The sequence below is a fragment of the Coregonus lavaretus genome, assembly GCF_964263955.1.
Source record: "Coregonus lavaretus genome assembly, chromosome: 3".
Classification (NCBI taxonomy): domain Eukaryota; kingdom Metazoa; phylum Chordata; class Actinopteri; order Salmoniformes; family Salmonidae; genus Coregonus; species Coregonus lavaretus.
In genome coordinates this window covers 44,076,476-44,095,900 of record NC_139990.1, presented here as the reverse complement: position 1 = coordinate 44,095,900, position 19,425 = coordinate 44,076,476, and the positions used below count along the sequence as shown (strand labels likewise).

General features: G+C 43.8%; 1 protein-coding gene across 1 annotated transcript; it reads left to right on the top strand.

Annotated features, from left to right (window-relative positions):
• Positions 1–1,712: 1,712 nt before the first annotated feature.
• On the top strand, positions 1,713–19,043 carry LOC311115191 (src kinase-associated phosphoprotein 2-like). Its single transcript, XM_084157279.1, has 13 exons — positions 1,713–1,810; positions 2,309–2,414; positions 2,614–2,639; positions 2,856–2,948; positions 4,034–4,114; positions 5,878–5,961; positions 7,041–7,165; positions 8,976–9,039; positions 9,260–9,358; positions 13,448–13,546; positions 14,644–14,756; positions 18,496–18,604; positions 18,695–19,043. The coding sequence occupies exons 1-12, from the start codon at positions 1,771–1,773 to the stop codon at positions 18,586–18,588; spliced, it is 1,023 nt and encodes a 340-aa protein (XP_084013405.1). The 5' UTR covers positions 1,713–1,770; the 3' UTR covers positions 18,589–18,604; positions 18,695–19,043.
• Positions 19,044–19,425: the final 382 nt, after the last annotated feature.

Below are 19,425 nucleotides of genomic sequence, written 5' to 3'. Positions count from 1 at the left end.
TAATTGTTGCTTAAAACTGTGGAATGTGGGGTGACGGGGTCAAGTAAATAAACCAATGAGAGGGAGGCAACTAAATTACACTGAACAAAAATAGAAACGCAACATGCAACAATTTAAAAGATTTTACTGAGTTACAGTTCAAATAAGGAAATCCGTCAATTTAAATAAATTCATTAGGCCCTAATCTATGGATTTCACATGACTGGGAATACAGATATGCATCTATTGGTCACAGATACCTTAAAAAAATAGGTAGGGGCGTGGATCAGAAAACCAGTCAGTATCTGGTGTGACCAGCATTTGCCTCATGCAACACCACACATCTCCTTGGCATAGAATTGATCAGGTTGTTGATTGTGGCTGTGTGAAGTTGCTGGATATTGGCGGGAACTGGAACCCGCTGTCGTGCACGTTGATCCAGAGCATCCCAAACATGCTCAATGGGTGACATGTCTAGTGAGTATGAGGCCATGGAAGAATTGGGACATTTACTGCTTCCAGGAATTGTGTACAGATCATTGCAACATGGGGCTGTGCATTATCATGCTGAAACATGGCGGATGATTGGTACGACAATGGGCCTCAGGATCTTTTTACAGCACCTCTGTGCATTCAAATTGCCATTGATCAAATGCAATTGTGTTCGTTGTCCATAGCTTATGCCTGCCCATACCATAACCCCACTGCCACCATGGGGCACTCTGTTCACAACATTGACATCAGCAAACCGCTCCCCCACACAACGCCATACACGCAGTCTGCCATCTGCCCAGTACAGTTGAAACTGGGATTCATCCGTGAAGAGCACACTTCTCCAGCGTGCCAGTGGCCATCGAAGGTGAGCATTTCCCCACTGAAGTCGGTTACGATGCCGACTGCAGTCAGGTCAAGACACTGGTGAGGACGACAAGCACGCAGATGAGCTTCCCTGAGATAGTTTCTGACAGTTTGTGCAGAAATACTTTGGTTGTGCAAACGGACAGTTTCATCAGCTGTCCGGGTGGCAGGTCTCAGACAATCCTGCAGTTGAAGAAGCCAGATGCGGAGGTCCTGGGCTGCCGTGGTTACACGTGGTCTGCGGTTGTGAGGCCGGTTGGACGTACTGCCAAATTCTGTAAAAAGACATTGAAGGTGGCTTATGGTAGAGAAATTAACATTCAATTCTCTGGCAACAGCTCTGGTGATCATTCCTGCAGCCAGCATGCCAATTGCACGCTCCCTCAAAACCTGAGACATCTGTGGCATTGTGTTGTGTGACAAAACTGCACATTTTAGAGTGGCCTTTTATTGTCCCCAGCACAAGGTGCACATGTGTAATGATCATGCTGTTTAATCAGCTTCTTGATATGCCAATCCTGTTAGGTGGATGGATTATCTTGGCAAAGGAGAAATGCTCATTAACAGGGATGTAAACGAATGTGTGCACAACATGTTAGAGAAATAAGCAGATTTCTGGGATCTTTTATTTCAGCTCATGAAACATGGGCCAACACTTTACATGTTGCGTCAGTGTAAATAAACGCATTCCAGAAAATACTATTGGGTGTGCAGGTACCGTGCGTGCAGGTTAAACGCGGTGGCGGTGCAGGTGGATCAAGAAAGGAAGGATACGGCCCGCGGTCAATATTTGAATAGTGTCGCTGCGCTGTAGCCAGTGGTCATTGTATTCGATTAGTGAAATTATTCTATAACTTCCGTATCTCTCAGCCCACCAGAGCTTCCGTATTCCAGTCTACCCTTACTGGATTTTTTACTTTGTGTTTTTTTACTATGCGGGCAATTCCGGAGGAGTTAACGACGCTTATTTCAGGTATTTCTAATAATCGACGTGTTAGTGTAATGGATTTCTATCCTATCGTTGTCAAACGTGAATTTTTACAAAAACATTTTATAACTGTTTTGAAAAAGAGGAAGTAAGTGGCTTTGTTTCACTGCTATATGGATGGTAGAGGTCTTTCCACCATAGAGACGATTGCCACAAACAAACAGGTGCACCCTTCAGTTGTAACTAATATGATTAGTTTATTAGTTGGCAGTTTGAAATGAATATGCATGCTACATATTGTACACACGTTTCCATCCGAAGTTTTTGTTTATCGCTCCAAAACAATTATACTAAAACCAAAAGGACAATATTTTCATGTGGAAAAGTTAGAAATGTATCCTAAAAACGGGGAATTGTTTTTAATATTTAGACCATAGTTGAATATTCATTTAAATATTTGGGAATGGGCTTAGTCATTCTGGTTAATTATTGTGATCACATGACCTCAAACTTTGACGCCTTCATATTTCTTCCCCTTTTAAGATCTTGAAGATTTCCTCTCCGATGGTCTGAAAGGAGAGAATTTGAGCAAGAAGGCGAAGGAGAAAAGAGAAGCATTTGTAAAGCGGATCAAAGAGGTCAAATCTGGGTATGTTTACATTTTTACATTTGTCATTTAGCAGACGCTCTTATCCAGAGCGACTTACAGTTAGATTAGACTCCAGAAGAACCTTTATATATTATAAATACTTTGTGCTTTTGCAACAGTTCGTTGGTTCATGAATATAACTATAGCTGTTTCTCAGTTGTACTGTGCGGATATATCGTTTCCTTCTCGTGTCTTACAGATACCCTCAAGATTTCAACGAGAAACGTATGTTTTATCTCTGTGTGCTTGATGTCAATGTGTTTAAAAATACATCTAAGTAACATGCAGTACAGTTGGCCGATATTATATTTACGTCCCAAATGGCACCCTATTCCCCTATGGGCCTTGGTCAGAAGTAGTGCACTATATAGATAATAGGGGGCCATTTGGGACGTGCGTGTGTCTTACTGTACTGTATCAACAACTACCGTTATGAACCAGGAGATGCAGAGGACTCAGAAGAGGAAGAAGAGGTGGACAGCAACAATGATGGAGGGTCAGAACGCACAGATAAGGAGGATGAGACCTGTGAAGGTATGTCACAAACAGTTGGGTGTATAGCAGGGTGAACACAAGTGTATAGACCAGGGTTAACACTAGGGTGTATAGCAGGGTTGGATTCAAGGAACACAAATTTAAATTCATGCTTCTTTGAAAGAAAACAATTGGAATGAGCTAGAATTTCAGTTTACTTCCTGAATTGACTGAATTGAAATGGACCCCGACTCTGATACAGTCTACCGTACACTAAACTACAGACATTTATTTACATACATACAAAAGTATGTGGACAAATGAGTGGATTTGATTATTTCAGCCATACCCATTGCTGACAGGTGTATAAAATTGAGCACCCAGCCATGCAGTCTCCATAGACAAACATTGGCAACTGACTTTGGAAGCCATTTGAAGGGCACAGCTGTGGGTTGGCCCCTTGTGACAGAGCGAGAGTCGTTTATTACTCACAGCCTAGAACCTCGCAGGGTGCAGTCAAGAGGTCTAGAGTTACCACTGAACATTTCTACTACAGTCCAAGAAAATGCATGCCTATGTATACAGTAGTCCAGCTCCTATACAGCATTTGTGTATTTGGTTTTGTTAATAGTATCAAGATAAACCTTGTGAAAGGGTAAAGGGGTCTGGGTTTTATTGGCCTTTAAGCAGCTGTCAGTTTTATGGCCGCTCTTTTACACAGAGCAACTTTGACACAGAGTTGAACATTTGCATTGAAGTTGCACTCTGAACAAGGCAAGCAGTCTCCTGGCTGCACTAGTTGGCTGCAAAATATTGTTCCCTTCTGGACTAAGAGATTCTTAACTTCTATATCGACTGAACTGATGACAAACCAAAAAAGCAAAGATGTGTGTTACTCTCTTTTTGAACATTGTAAAGGTGCATTTTCACTGTGAGGTTCATTGGAATCTGGGACTGTGTAGTAGGTCATCTTGGTTTTCGGGAGCAATTGCAAGAAAAGAGAAAGCAAAACTGTACTATTTCCTGTTTTGCCAAAGTAACAGTTGTCCAATCGGCTTAGCCATAGTCATTGATCTAAATTATGAGAATGGAAAGAAGGTTGATAGAAGGTTGATAAACTTGCATCATTGTCTCTCTCCCTATAGGTGCTCAGCAGTCTCCAGCTGTGGCAGCTCAGGACCTCCAGTCTGTGTTCAAGGCCGGACACCTGGAGAAACGCAGGAAGGGTGGGGGTCTTCCATAGACATGCATATATACACATACAGTGCCCTCCACTATTATTGGCACCCCTGTTTAAGATGTGGTCGAGGACTTCCAAAAATTCTCCTTTTTTTTTAAACAACATAGAACCCAAATGCAAAAAAAGAGAAAAATCCAACCTTTTATTTAAGTACATTACTTTGGTGGTAAAAAAAATTATATGACGTGACACAGAGGCCTAATTCTCTTACCCATTTGTCAACATGGCAAAGACAAGAGAACACACCATTCAAGTAAGGCAGATTTGTGTCGACCTTCATAAGTCAGGCAATGGCTACAAGAAAATAGCCACTCGCCTTAACTTGCCCGTATCTACAGTCAGAGGAATCATTAAGAAGTTTAAAACAACTGGAACAGTGACAAACAAGGCTGGAAGTGGTCCCAAGTTTATTACATTTTTACATTTTACATTTTAGTCATTTAGCAGACGCTCTTATCCAGAGCGACTTACAGTTAGTGAATACATATATATATATTTTTTTTTATTTTTTTTATTTTTTTATTTTTATATCTTGCCACAACGCACAGTGAGGAGGATGGTAAGAGAAGTAAAAAAAAGTCCTAAGCTCACTGTCACAGAATTGCATCAAAGAGTGGCATCTTGGGGTCACAAAGTCTCCAAAACAACCATCAGACGCTCTCTACATGCCAACAAGCTGTTTGGGAGGCATGCAAGGAAAAAGCCTTTTCTCACTAACACTCACAAACGTAAACGTCTGGAGTTTTCTAAGCGGCACTGGGACTTCAACTGGAATCGTGTGCTTTGGTCAGATGAGACTAAGATTGAGCTTTTTGGCAACAAACACTCTAAGTGGGTCTGGCGTAAAACAAAAGATGAGTATGCCGAAAAGCACCTCATGCCCACCGTGAAGTATGGTGGAGGATCTGTGATGCTGTGGGCCTGTTTCTCTTCCAAAGGCCCTGGGAACCTTGTTAGGGTGCATGGCATTATGAACGCTTTGAACTACCAGGACATTTTAAATAAAAACCTGATGGCCTCTGCCAGAAAGCTGAAGATGGGTCGTCATTGGGTCTTTCAGCAGGATAATGATCCAAAACATGTGGCAAAATCTACACAAAAATGGTTCAGCAGTCACAAACTCAAGGTCCTCCCATGGCCATCAAATTTGATTTGATTTGATTTGATCTCAGTCCCCAGACCTCAACCCAATCGAAAACCTGTGGGGCGAGCTAAAGAGGAGAGTGCATAAGAGAGGACCCAGGACACTGGATGATCTAGAAAGATTGTGCAAAGAAGAATGGTCAAAGATCCCCCTCTCTGTGTTCTCCAATCTTGTGAAATGTTATAGGAGGAGATTAAGTGCTGTCTTGTTGGCAAAAGGGGGTTGTACAAAGTATTAACATCAGGGGTGCCAATAATTGTGGGACACATGATTTCAATTATTATTATTTTTTTATGTGTGATACATTTTTTTTACACCAAAGTAATGTACTTAAATAAAAGGTTGGATTTTTCTCTTTTTTTGCATTTGGGTTCTATGTTGTTTAAAAAAAAAAGGAGAATTTTTGGAAGTCCTCGACCACATCTTAAACAGGGGTGCCAATAATTGTGGAGGGCACTGTATATTGTTTATGTACGACATTGGTGTCTTCACTAACATACACAACACATACTCTGGGACTTTGGGGGAAACAACACTGTTTATGAGCCTCCAGGTTCTGGATTGTACAACTATGTTGATGGTAATGTTCCCATTGTCTTCCACAGATCACAGCTTCTTTGGCACAGAGTGGCAGAAGAGATGGTGCGCTTTGAGCAGCCACATATTCTACTACTACGGCAGTGAGAAAGGTATTCAACCAGACATTCTACTACTACGGCAGTGAGAAAGGTATTCAACCACATATTCTACTACTACGGCAGTGAGAAAGGTATTCAACCACACATTCTACTACTACGGCAGTGAGAAAGGTATTCAACCACACATACTACTACGGCAGTGAGAAAGATATTCAACCAGACATTCTACTACTACGGCAGTGAGAAAGGTATTCAACCACACATTCTACTACTACGGCAGTGAGAAAGGTATTCAACCACACATTCTACTACTACGGCAGTGAGAAAGGTATTCAACCACATATTCTACTACTACGGCAGTGAGAAAGGTATTCAACCACACATTCTACTACTACGGCAGTGAGAAAGGTATTCAACCACACATTCTACTACTACGGCAGTGAGAAAGGTATTCAACCACACATTCTACTACTACGGCAGTGAGAAAGGTATTCAACCAGACATTCTACTACTACGGCAGTGAGAAAGGTATTCAACCACATATTCTACTACTACGGCAGTGAGAAAGGTATTCAACCACACATTCTACTACTACGGCAGTGAGAAAGGTATTCAACCACACATTCTACTACTACGGCAGTGAGAAAGGTATTCAACCACATATTCTACTACTACGGCAGTGAGAAAGGTATTCAACCACACATTCTACTACTACGGCAGTGAGAAAGGTATTCAACCACACATTCTACTACTACGGCAGTGAGAAAGATATTCAACCAGACATTCTACTACTACGGCAGTGAGAAAGGTATTCAACCAGACATTCTACTACTACAGCAGTGAGAAAGGTATTCAACATTCATGACTTCCCACACAACTGTAGTTTGTGGCGTTTGGGAATGTATATTTGATGTTTTCATAGTATTCCATTTTTATTGAATATATATATATATATATATATATATATATATATATATATATATATATATATATATATATATATATATATATATATATATATATATATATATATATATATATATATATAATTTATAGCCAAACAATGTTGTTACTCTAGTAATCATGAGTTGTTGTTGTGTTTATCTCTCTCTCTCTCTCTCCTCTGACAGACAAGCAGCAGAAGGGCGAGTTTGCGATTGATGGCTACAGTGTCAAGATGAATAACACCCTGCGAAAAGATTCCAAGAAAGATTGCTGCTTTGAAATTTCTGCCTCTGACAAGCGAGTATATCATGTGAGAGAGAGAGAGAAAGCTACTCTCTTGATGACACTTTGAGGCATACCATACCATAATCAGTGCAGTCTGTCCATGCAACATTTCTGCAAGCACTATGGGCCGGTTTCCCAGACACATTCACCGTGCCTTGGAGAATATCTAGAATCTCATTGAAATAGCTTTTTAGTCCATGACTAAGATTTATCTGTCTGGTAAACAGTCCCGATAAAGCTTCTATCATAGTCCAAAATATGTATGCGTCCACACAGCAGTGTTTTAGAATATTGAATATACTTTCAAACTTTTTGAATTCTCAGCTCAGCTCAAGCAATTCCTCCAACTGTCAACATATTCAAAATAATAGAGGACGCGTACAGGAGCCACGTTGGTTGGGAATTGTGGGGAGGTGTGCGTTCGGGTTGTGCTTTCCCCAGCAGATGGTGGTCTCAGAGCGCGTCGCTATGTCCCAATGGGACGCCGGACTATCGCGTGTCTGTGGATTATGATTTACGCTTAAAGGGAAAATCCACTCAAAAACTATCATTTTTTATTAGTCCACTGTTGATACACTCCCAAAATGTTTTGCATGTCAGCAGTCAATTTTTCAAAAGATTGGACTTTCAAAAATGCAAAGTGTCACTGACCACATCATAATGATGATGCAAAACATACACATTTAGTATTTCTCACATACATATTCAGGTTTCTTAGCTAGTTTTTTCCTTCCTTGAGGAAAGTTTAGCTAATACATAAATATCGTACTATTTGTTTATGTTAATTAATTTAGGTGAAACTACTGACGGCCGTTTTCTTCTACCCCTCTCTTTCTCCTCTCTCTCTCTCTACCTCTCTCTACCTACCCTCTCTCTCTCTCTCTACCTACCCTCTCTCTCTCTCTACCTACCTCTCTCTCTACCTTTCTCTACCTACCTCTCTCTCTATCTACCTCGCTCTCTCTCTCTCTCTACCTCTCTCTACCTACCCTCTCTCTCTCTCTCTACCTCTCTCTACCTACCCTCTCTCTCTACCTACCCTCTCTCTCTCTACCTACCCTCTCTCTCTACCTACCCTCTCTCTCTCTACCTACCTCTCTCTCTACCTACCTCTCTCTCTACCTACCCTCTCTCTCTCTACCTACCTCTCTCTCTACCTACCTCTCTCTACCTTTCTCTACCTACCTCTCTCTCTATCTACCTCGCTCGCTCTCTCGCTCTCTCTCTCTCTCTCTCTCTCTCTCTCTCTCTCTCTCTCTCTCTCTCCCTCTCTCTCTACCTTTCTCTACCTACCTCTCTCTCTATCTACCTCGCGCTCTCTCTCTCTCTCTCTTTCTCCTCTCTCTCTCTACCTCTCTCTACCTACCCTCTCTCTCTACCTACCTCTCTCTCTATCTACCTTTCTCTACCTACCTCTCTCTATCTACCTCGCGCTCTCTCTCTCTCTCTCTTTCTCCTCTCTCTCTCTACCTCTCTCTACCTACCCTCTCTCTCTACCTACCTCTCTCTCTATCTACCTTTCTCTACCTACCTCTCTCTCTATCTACCTCGCGCTCTCTCTCTCTCTCTTTCTCCTCTCTCTCTCTACCTCTCTCTACCTACCCTCTCTCTCTCTACCTACCTCTCTCTCTACCTTTCTCTACCTACCTCTCTCTCTATCTACCTCGCTCTCTCTCTCTCTCTCTCTCTCTCTCTTTCTCCTCTCTCTCTCTCTACCTCTCTCTACCTACCTCTCTCTCTACCTTTCTCTACCTACCTCTCTCTCTATCTACCTCTCTCTCTCTCTCTCTCTCTCTCTCTACCTACCTTGCTCTCTCTCTCCCCTGCTCTCTCAGTTCTGTGCGTCATCTCAGAAAGAGGCAGAGGAATGGGTGGAGCAGATAGATTTTGTTTTGAGAGGTTTGTAATACTCACCATTATACCTAATATTTTATCCAACGCACTTTTCATGTGAAGTCTTTTATGAATAGTTTAATAGTAACAAGTATAGACAAATTCCCTTATTTCATTTGAGGCTTTTTGTGGGTGGATGTGGGTGGCTGTGTGTGTGTGCGTGGCTGTGTGTGCGTGGCTGTGTGTGCGTGGCTGTGTGTGTGTGGCTGTGCATGTGTGTTTGCAGACATGTCAGGGGTCATTCCTTTGGACGAGGAGACGTACGATGACATTGGCCCTGTCGAGGCGGAGCCTATTGACGATGACATCTACGAAGAACTCCCAGGTCTACCATTTCTCATATATATACAGTGGGGAAAAAAAGTATTTAGTCAGCCACCAATTGTGCAAGTTCTCCCACTTAAAAAGATGAGAGAGGCCTGTAATTTTCATCATAGGTACACGTCAACTATGACAGACAAATTGAGATAAAAAATCCAGAAAATCACATTGTAGGATTTTTAATGAATTTATTTGCAAATTATGGTGGAAAATAAGTATTTGGTCACCTACAAACAAGCAAGATTTCTGGCTCTCACAGACCTGTAACTTCTTCTTTAAGAGGCTCCTCTGTCCTCCACTCGTTACCTGTATTAATGGCACCTGTTTGAACTTGTTATCAGTATAAAAGACACCTGTCCACAACCTCAAACAGTCACACTCCAAACTCCACTATGGCCAAGACCAAAGAGCTGTCAAAGGACACCAGAAACAAAATTGTAGACCTGCACCAGGCTGGGAAGACTGAATCTGCAATAGGTAAGCAGCTTGGTTTGAAGAAATCAACTGTGGGAGCAATTATTAGGAAATGGAAGACATACAAGACCACTGATAATCTCCCTCGATCTGAGGCTCCACGCAAGATCTCACCCCGTGGGGTCAAAATGATCACAAGAACGGTGAGCAAAAATCCCAGAACCACACGGGGGGACCTAGTGAATGACCTGCAGAGAGCTGGGACCAAAGTAACAAAGCCTACCATCAGTAACACACTACGCCGCCAGGGACTCAAATCCTGCAGTGCCAGACGTGTCCCCCTGCTTAAGCCAGTAAATGTCCAGGCCCGTCTGAAGTTTGCTAGAGTGCATTTGGATGATCCAGAAGAGGATTGGGAGAATGTCATATGGTCAGATGAAACCAAAATAGAACTTTTTGGTAAAAACTCAATTTGTCGTGTTTGGAGGACAAAGAATGCTGAGTTGCATCCAAAGAACACCATACCTACTGTGAAGCATGGGGGTGGAAACATCATGCTTTGGGGCTGTTTTTCTGCAAAGGGACCAGGACAACTGATCCGTGTAAAGGAAAGAATGAATGGGGCCATGTATCATGAGATTTTGAGTGAAAACCTCCTTCCATCGGCAAGGGCATTGAAGATTAAACGTGGCTGGGTCTTTCAGCATGACAATGATCCCAAACACACCGCCCGGGCAACGAAGGAGTGGCTTCGTAAGAAGCATTTCAAGGTCCTGGAGTGGCCTAGCCAGTCTCCAGATCTCAACCCCATAGAAAATCTTTGGAGGGAGTTGAAAGTCCGTGTTGCCCAGCGACAGCCCCAAAACATCACTGCTCTAGAGGAGATCTGCATGGAGGAATGGGCCAAAATACCAGCAACAGTGTGTGAAAACCTTGTGAAGACTTACAGAAAACGTTTGACCTGTGTCATTGCCAACAAAGGGTATATAACAAAGTATTGAGAAACTTTTGTTATTGACCAAATACTTATTTTCCACCATAATTTGCAAATAAATTCATTAAAAATCCTACAATGTGATTTTCTGGATTTATTTTTCTCATTTTGTCTGTCATAGTTGACGTGTACCTACGATGAAAATTACAGGCCTCTCTCATCTTTTTAAGTGGGAGAACTTGCACAATTGGTGGCTGACTAAATACTTTTTTTCCCCACTGTATATATATATTTATATATGTATGTGTATATATATATATATATATATTTATATATATATATATATATATATATATATATATATATATATATATATATATATATATATATATATATATATATATATATATATATATATATATATATATACTGCTCAAAAAAATAAAGGGAACACTTAAACAACACAATGTAACTCCAAGTCAATCACACTTCTGTGAAATCAAACTGTCCACTTAGGAAGCAACACTGATTGACAATAAATTTCACATGCTGTTGTGCAAATGGAATAGACAACAGGTGGAAATTATAGGCAATTAGCAAGACACCCCCCAATAAAGGACTGGTTTTGCAGGTGGTGACCACAGACCACTTCTCAGTTCCTATGCTTCCTGGCTGATGTTTTGGTCACTTTTGAATGCTGGCGGTGCTTTCACTCTAGTGGTAGCATGAGACGGTCTACAACCCACACAAGTGGTTCAGGTAGTGCAGCTCATCCAGGATGGCACATCAATGCGAGCTGTGGCAAGAAGGTTTGCTGTGTCTGTCAGCGTAGTGTCCAGAGCATGGAGGCGCTACCAGGAGACAGGCCAGTACATCAGGAGACGTGGAGGAGGCCATAGGAGGGCAACAACCCAGCAGCAGGACTGCTACCTCCGCCTTTGTGCAAGGAGGAGCAGGAGGAGCACTGCCAGAGCCCTGCAAAATGACCTCCAGCAGGCCACAAATGTGCATGTGTCTGCTCAAACGGTCAGAAACAGACTCCATGAGGGTGGTATAAGGGCCCGACGACCACAGGTGGGGGTTGTGCTTACAGCCCAACACTGTGCAGGACGTTTGGCATTTGCCAGAGAACACCAAGATTGGCAAATTCGCCACTGGCGCCCTGTGCTCTTCACAGATGAAAGCAGGTTCACACTGAGCACATGTGACAGAGTCTGGAGACGCCGTGGAGAACGTTCTGCTGCCTGCAACATCCTCCAGCATGACCGGTTTGGCGGTGGGTCAGTCATGGTGTGGGGTGGCATTTCTTTGGGGGGCCGCACAGCCCTCCATGTGCTCGCCAGAGGTAGCCTGACTGCCATTAGGTACCGAGATGAGATCCTCAGACCCCTTGTAAGACCATATGCTGGTGCGGTTAGCCCTGGGTTCCTCCTAATGCAAGACAATGCTAGACCTCATGTGGCTGGAGTGTGTCAGCAGTTCCTGCAAGAGGAAGGCATTGATGCTATGGACTGGCCCGCCCGTTCCCCAGACCTGAATCCAATTGAGCACATCTGGGACATCATGTCTCGCTCCATCCACCAACGCCACATTGCACCACAGACTGTCCAGGAGTTGGCGGATGCTTTAGTCCAGGTCTGGGAGGAGATCCCTCAGGAGACCATCCGCCACCTCATCAGGAGCATGCCCAGGCGTTGTAGGGAGGTCATACAGGCACGTGGAGGCCACACACACTACTGAGCCTCATTTTGACTTGTTTTAAGGACATTACATCAAAGTTGGATCAGCCTGTAGTGTGGTTTTCCACTTGAATTTTGAGGGTGACTCCAAATCCAGACCTCCATGGGTTGATACATTTGATTTCCATTGATAATTTTTGTGTGATTTTGTTGTCAGCACATTCAAATATGTAAAGAAAAAAGTATTTAATAAGATTATTTCATTCATTCAGATCTAGGATGTGTTATTTTAATCCCTCTCACAACACCATAGTAACAGTACACAGCCAGGCTAAATCCCTCTCACACACCATAGTAACAGTCTACAGCCAGGCTAAATCCCTCTCACAACACCATAGTAACAGTCTACAGCCAGGCTAAATCCCTCTCACACACCATAGTAACAGTCTACAGCCAGGCTAAATCCCTCTCACACACCATAGTAACAGTCTACAGCCAGGCTAAATCCCTCTCACACACCATAGTAACAGTCTACAGCCAGGCTAAATCCCTCTCACAACACCATAGTAACAGTCTACAGCCAGGCTAAATCCCTCTCACACACCATAGTAACAGTCTACAGCCAGGCTAAATCCCTCTCACACACCATAGTAACAGTCTACAGCCAGGCTAAATCCCTCTCACACACCATAGTAACAGTCTACAGCCAGGCTAAATCCCTCTCACACACCATAGTAACAGTCTACAGCCAGGCTAAATCCCTCTCACAACACCATAGTAACAGTCTACAGCCAGGCTAAATCCCTCTCACACACCATAGTAACAGTCTACAGCCAGGCTAAATCCCTCTCACACACCATAGTAACAGTCTACAGCCAGGCTAAATCCCTCTCACACACCATAGTAACAGTCTACAGCCAGGCTAAATCCCTCTCACACACCATAGTAACAGTACACAGCTATTTGTTTATGTTAATTAATTGAGGTGCAACTACTGAATACTGTTTACTCTCTCTCTCTACACCTCTCTCTACACCTCTCTAACCCCCCCCACACACACACACAGAGGAGGACATTTCCGCTCCTCCAAAGCCCAGCCCTCCAAAGCCCAAGGTGGAACCACCCACGCCACACAGCAAACCCAGCCCACCCACTAAAGCTACAGGTAACTGGACAGAGAGAGACATGCCTGCCTCTCATCCTTTAACCTCACCAAACACAGACTTCAGAGTGGTTCAGATCATTGCAGAATCAAGAAGAGGATGCCAGTTTTGAGAGAAGGCACACTGGGAAAGGGAAGTCATGATGACGGAGAGGAAGTCCTGGTGAAAAAGCACACAGACATTTCACACTGTTCTGGAAATAACCACATTTCAGTTTGATCCTCCTACCTCTTATTTCTGCAATTCAGAAAACCACATGCATTTGCATGATGTCAGTACAAACAAACTGAAAGCTATTTTTAACCCCTCACACAAGAAATGGTCCACTCTTGAGTGTTATGTGGTTACCATGTATAAAAGCTATAGAGGCTCAATCCCCTGTACACGTCATAGGAGAAAACAGAGGAAGTTTAGTTTATTAAATAGACCATAAAAAAAAAAAAAACAAGCACACATAAAACTTTTAAAATCCATACATGCACATGAGTAAAATCACACAAAGTCTGGGACTTATTTACGTTGTGTTCCTCTTGAGACAAGATGGCTGTGCAAGATCCAACACGGTTGCACACAGTATGACAGAGATAATACAACATAAAAACAAAGAAGAAGAAGAATATCTATCATCATTGCAGTTACATTGTAGGGTACATTCAAATGGCCACAGAACACATCAAACAGTTTTTTTTTAACTTGTTTTTTTAAAGCTGCCCAGAGAGGACATAGTTTTTATGGGCATAGGCAACACATTCCACTCTGAGGCTCCAGTATACGAGAAAGTACCTTTCCCAGCATTACTCCTGAACCTGTATAAGCACAAATTAGCAACACCTGATTTGGTGCTGTGATTGTGTGCATCCCTAACATGGGGAAAGTAATCAGTTAGATATCTGGGCGCAGAACCATAAGGGAGGAGAGGGCAGGAGGGAGGGAGAAGGAGAGAGATGACTAGTCTGTATTGTTCTGTTAGCTCTCTACCACCCCTGGAGATTACACACCATTACATCACAATAACCACCCATGTACTGTAGACACTGGGGAACATTTTGATTCTGATCCATCTCTCTCCTATAATCTGTCTGTCTGTGTCTCTCTACAGTGAATAAGATCACAGACTACCAGAACTACTACCAGGGTATATGGGACTGTACAGGAGATCAACCAGATGAACTGTCCTTCAGACGGGGAGACGCCATCTACATCCTCAGCAAGGTAGGTCTGGGCTGGAGGAACCAACCCTCTTCATCCTCACTCTCACCTACAGACAGGGATCATTGGCAATCCCTCGAGGTTTAGGATGATCTCCTTTTCACAGGCTTATGGTTGCTTGCTTGATGCGGGTCCTGCTTGATGCGGGTCCTGCTTGTTGTGAAGAGCTATACACAGAGGAGACTCACATGATGCCCTTATTCAATCATTCATATCAATCACAACGGCTTGACGTGTTCCATAACGTAGCAAATAGTAAGCAAAAAATCCTAAGCAGCTGATAAGCATTAATATAAGAGTTTAACATATGAGCTAGTTATCTTCTCCTTAGAAGCCAGTTTAAGTGTATGTCCTCTTATGGCAAGTGTTACTAGATTCTGTGGTATTTCTAAAGGTCTCTATGAATGGCTGCACCAGACCAGACAAACCACCTAAAGTGGTCAGTTATTAGTGGGCCCTCTGAAGGGTAGACATTTCATATCCTTACTGGCAGCGGCTGGCCTTTAGCCCGGGTAGCCTGGGTAGCAGCTCCAGGACAGGTGAAAGGCTGAGGTTGGTTTGGGACTGGGCCCTCACTCTGTCTGTGTCCCAAATGGCACCTTATCCCCTACATAGTGCACTACTTTTGACCAGGGCCCAGCAGCCTCTCTCTCTCTGGCCACTGTGTGATGGGGATTAGTTGTCACAATGGAAAGGTTTTTAGTGTTCTTGGCGTGAAGCTGGGCCCGCCTGGCAGCGACTGCTATTCCATCACTCTATCCTCCCTCCCTTCGTCTGCCTGGGTTGCTTTCAGCACTCCCTCCATCTCCTCCTCCTCCTCCACAGCCTCCACGGCAGGCAGACAGGGAGGGAGGCAGATGGTGGCAGACAGGCAGGCAGACAGGCAGACAGACAGACAGGTAGACATGCAGACAGACAGGCAGGCAGACAGGCCAGGGGCCACACACCTCTGATGCCTCTCTCACCTAGCCAGGCCTTAATGGGGATGTGTGTTCTCAGGAAACGGCAGGCGGAGTCCGCCACTCCATTCAGACCAGGTGAGGACGTGTGGTGGGCGCCCAATTTCTGAGGCTTGTCAGCTAGCGAGATGTAGGAGGGTTGTTTGTTTGCCAGGTGTGGGGAACTAAAGAGTGATTGTGTGGAGTGGCCTAAAATATGAATACATTCATGGATTAAACATTGTGATACATTGTTGATGTGTAATCAGCCATTTAAATAATCTCTCCAATATTTTCTAATTGGAGGCTGCGTAACCCACTGTACATCATTTGTACCTCCATCATCCAATGTCTTTCTTAGTGGTTTAATGCCGTATGTATTGCAGAGTGGCACTGCCCAAAATAATTGAAGTTTGCAGTGTTTCACATCAGTCTCTTGTTTGGCGAATACAATGTAATGGTCAACGGAGACTCAACGAGAGCTCTGTTTTTTAGGATCAAGCCTGCTATCTAGTGGTTGATATAAGAACTATCAGCGTCAGTTTCTGAAAACGACTGACCACCTTTCTTTACCAACAGTGCAGTTTATTACTGTGTAATTACTTTTTAAAATCTATGTTATCATTCTATGTCCAAAGTTTTTAATTCCATCTGAAAGGGGGAATGATCAGAGATGCTGTGCAATGCCAATGTGCATAGTAGACAAACATGGTAACACAACAGCCCACATCCTGAAGAGAAGCAGGAATCAAGTTGTCCTTTCATTGGGTCAGTGTGCAGAATGAAAGAGCCTTTAGATGACCTGGAACCTTGGTGTTGGGGGTTGTGGTTCTGGGAGGTAATGACCATAAAACCTGTCTGGACACTCACACAGACCAGCTGCATCAGGAGGGGGAGGAGGGGCTGCACAGACCCACACACACACACACACACACACACACACCCTTCCACTATCCAGAGACCAGGAATAGCCTGAGCGGACAGCGGGCCCCTAGCACAGCTGTCAGACCCCCCAGTCAGCCCCGGCCCAGGGTGTTGGAAGGGTGTTGTCAGGATATCTAACTTAATGTAACCTGCTGCACACAAAACCTGTATATCTATCTATGTGTGTGTGTGTGTGTGCTCATGTTGTCACAGTGTGGGGTCTGTGCTCCCTTCCTCATAAGTCCCGTATACCTACAGTGTTTTAGTGACTGAGGCCCAGTCTCCAGCTTCCAGACCCCAAAACTCAGTCAGGCAGACATGACTTACCGACCAGCAGTCAACACTGGGCTGGTCCTAGTCAAATACTGGGCTGGTCCTAGTCGACATTGGGATGGTCCTGGTCCACAGGAGGTGTGGCTGGCTTCTAGAATACACACAGGAAGCTAACACACACACACACACCACACACACAGAACCCTGTATCACCCCCAGGGGGCTTGGGACCAAATGTCAATTCCATCATGTCACATACATTAATTATGATGATGGTGACCTTTAGTGTTTATGCCATTATATAATGTGTGTGTGATGTGTTTCAGCTTGTAGTTAATTAGATGTGGTAATTGGCTTCGGCTCTCTGTGTAGCTCAGTTGGTAGAGCATGGCGTTTGCAACGCCAGGGTTGTGGGTTCGATTCCCACGGGGGGCCAGTATGAAAATGTATGCACTCACTAACTGTAAGTCGCTCTGGATAAGAGCGTCTGCTAAATGACTTAATTGTTTTTTTTTTAAATGGCATCGTCTTTGGACACAGTCCAGTATTTCATCTCTTATGTGGCTTTAGCTCTGGTCCAGGGTGTTACATATAGCTAGTATCGCCCTGGACCAGAGCTATTGTGGCGGCATATACACCTCTATCAGCTGACTGCACTTCACCATGCCTGACCTGTGGTCCTCAACATGGACACGTTACGAGCATCCACTAGCCTCTGTATTATGTGAGCAGGCCAGGAGGATCACTCTGACCAGGAGAAACTCTGTGCCCTACATGGGAGTGATAGTCCTTGAACTCACTCACTCAGCCTGCAGCCCCAGAGTGCAGGGGGAGGCAGGGAGGGGAGGTATCCTCTGCTCTTCTCAGATCTCTCCCCACTTTTTATTTTATTTCACCTTTTATTTCTACAGGTAAGTCAGTTAAGAACTAATTGTTATTTACAATGACAACCTGTCAGAGCAGAGGCATGGCCCTCTTTATATTTCAGATCTCTCTCCTCTGTGTTATGGCCCTCCTTTATATCTCTGTAGAGGGGGGGGGGGGGGGGGGGGGGGGCTGTAGAGGAGGGTGGTGGTGGTCTGTTCCTCATCATGTCTGACCTCGTCTGGTCCTGATCTCCACTCAGACTGAGGCTTGCTGCATGGGGCACCAGCCACACACTGCTCTGCTGCCTAACTCGGCTCACATCGGTGTGGATCTGTGGTGGTTCTCCAGCGTGGTGTGTAACCGTGCCTGAGACCTAAAAACCTCTATTAGCTCCCCAAGCTCAAGATGCATCTCCTCTATGTGTGTGTATGTGTGTGTGTGTGTGTGTGTGTGTGTGTGTGTGTGTGTGTGTGTGTGTGTGTGTGTGTGTGTGTGTATATATATATATATATATCTTTTTATTTTACAACAAATGCATTGTAGTGCATTCAATGATACGAAATGTTCTCTCTCTGTTCTCACTGTTCACTCTATTCTCTCCCTCTCTGTTCTCTCTATCTCTGTTATTTCTCTCTCTGTTCACTCTATTCTCTCTCTCTCTCTCTCTCTCTCTCTCTGTTCACTCTATTCTCTCTCTCTCTCTCTTTCACTCCTCTCTGTTCTCTCCTCTCCTCTATCAGGAGTACCAGAGCTATGGTTGGTGGATCGGGGAGATGAAGGGTTCTGTTGGCATCGTGCCTAAAGAATACCTCATGGAGCTGTATGCCATTTAAAGGCCCACCTGAGCAGGTATTTGATCATACAACTCAGCCATGGGTGAAATAACTGTTGGCTTGTTCCAGCAACACTGATGTGTACTGTTTTTGTGTTTTGTTTTAGGGCATCTAAATCCCATCTTCCATGTGTGATGCATAGAGACTGACAATATCTGAAGGGGATGTTAAACTAAGCAGCAAAGCCAACTGTCTGTAGCAAAATGAAAAATAATGGATGCATGTCATGTCCATCTTGATCTTACAAAGTGCTTTAAGGAGTTTTGTCAGCAGGTATTTGAGTTCAGTAAACTGCTTTTGTTTCTAAGTTATCGCCACGTTTCCCCTTTTGATACATGGTCTGTCCAGTGTCTTTGTATTGTGAACTGTCTACAAAGAATCGCTTATGGAGTCTTTGGTTGAGAAATATGTGTATATTAGTGGTCAGGCATATTGAATAAATACTTCCTACTGCTCCTGGTTGTTTGTTTTCTTTACCTGCCATTCCATGCGGAGTTGGATCAAATTGCCTCTACTAGACGCTTATCTCGGGTCAGTTTCCCATTTACCCCCTTATGACCTGCTGAGGATTGGGTGATAGCAAGCTGATCCTAGGCCAGTGCTTGGGGGCCTCTTCTACTCAAGTGTATTCTGATGTGCAGTATGGAAAAACAACCACCAGGTGGCATCAGAGTCCCTGTCTGCAGTAATTCTAACTGACCTCCACTGGTACAGCTTTGCTCCGTTGTTGATGGCAGAACATGTATTTCTTCCTTTAGAGAGACTACCATATAATTAAATGTAATAGGATCTCTATGGACTCTACACTCTTTCATGCATTTGATTTGGGTGGTATTG

Coding starts and splice junctions, on each gene's coding strand:
- LOC311115191 (XM_084157279.1), top strand. CDS start 1,771: ATGCGGGCAATTCCGGAGGAGTTAACGACGCTTATTTCAG. Junction 2,949..4,033: donor GGAGGATGAGACCTGTGAAG/GTATGTCACAAA, acceptor CTCTCCCTATAG/GTGCTCAGCAGTCTCCAGCT. Junction 7,166..8,975: donor CTGACAAGCGAGTATATCAT/GTGAGAGAGAGA, acceptor CTGCTCTCTCAG/TTCTGTGCGTCATCTCAGAA.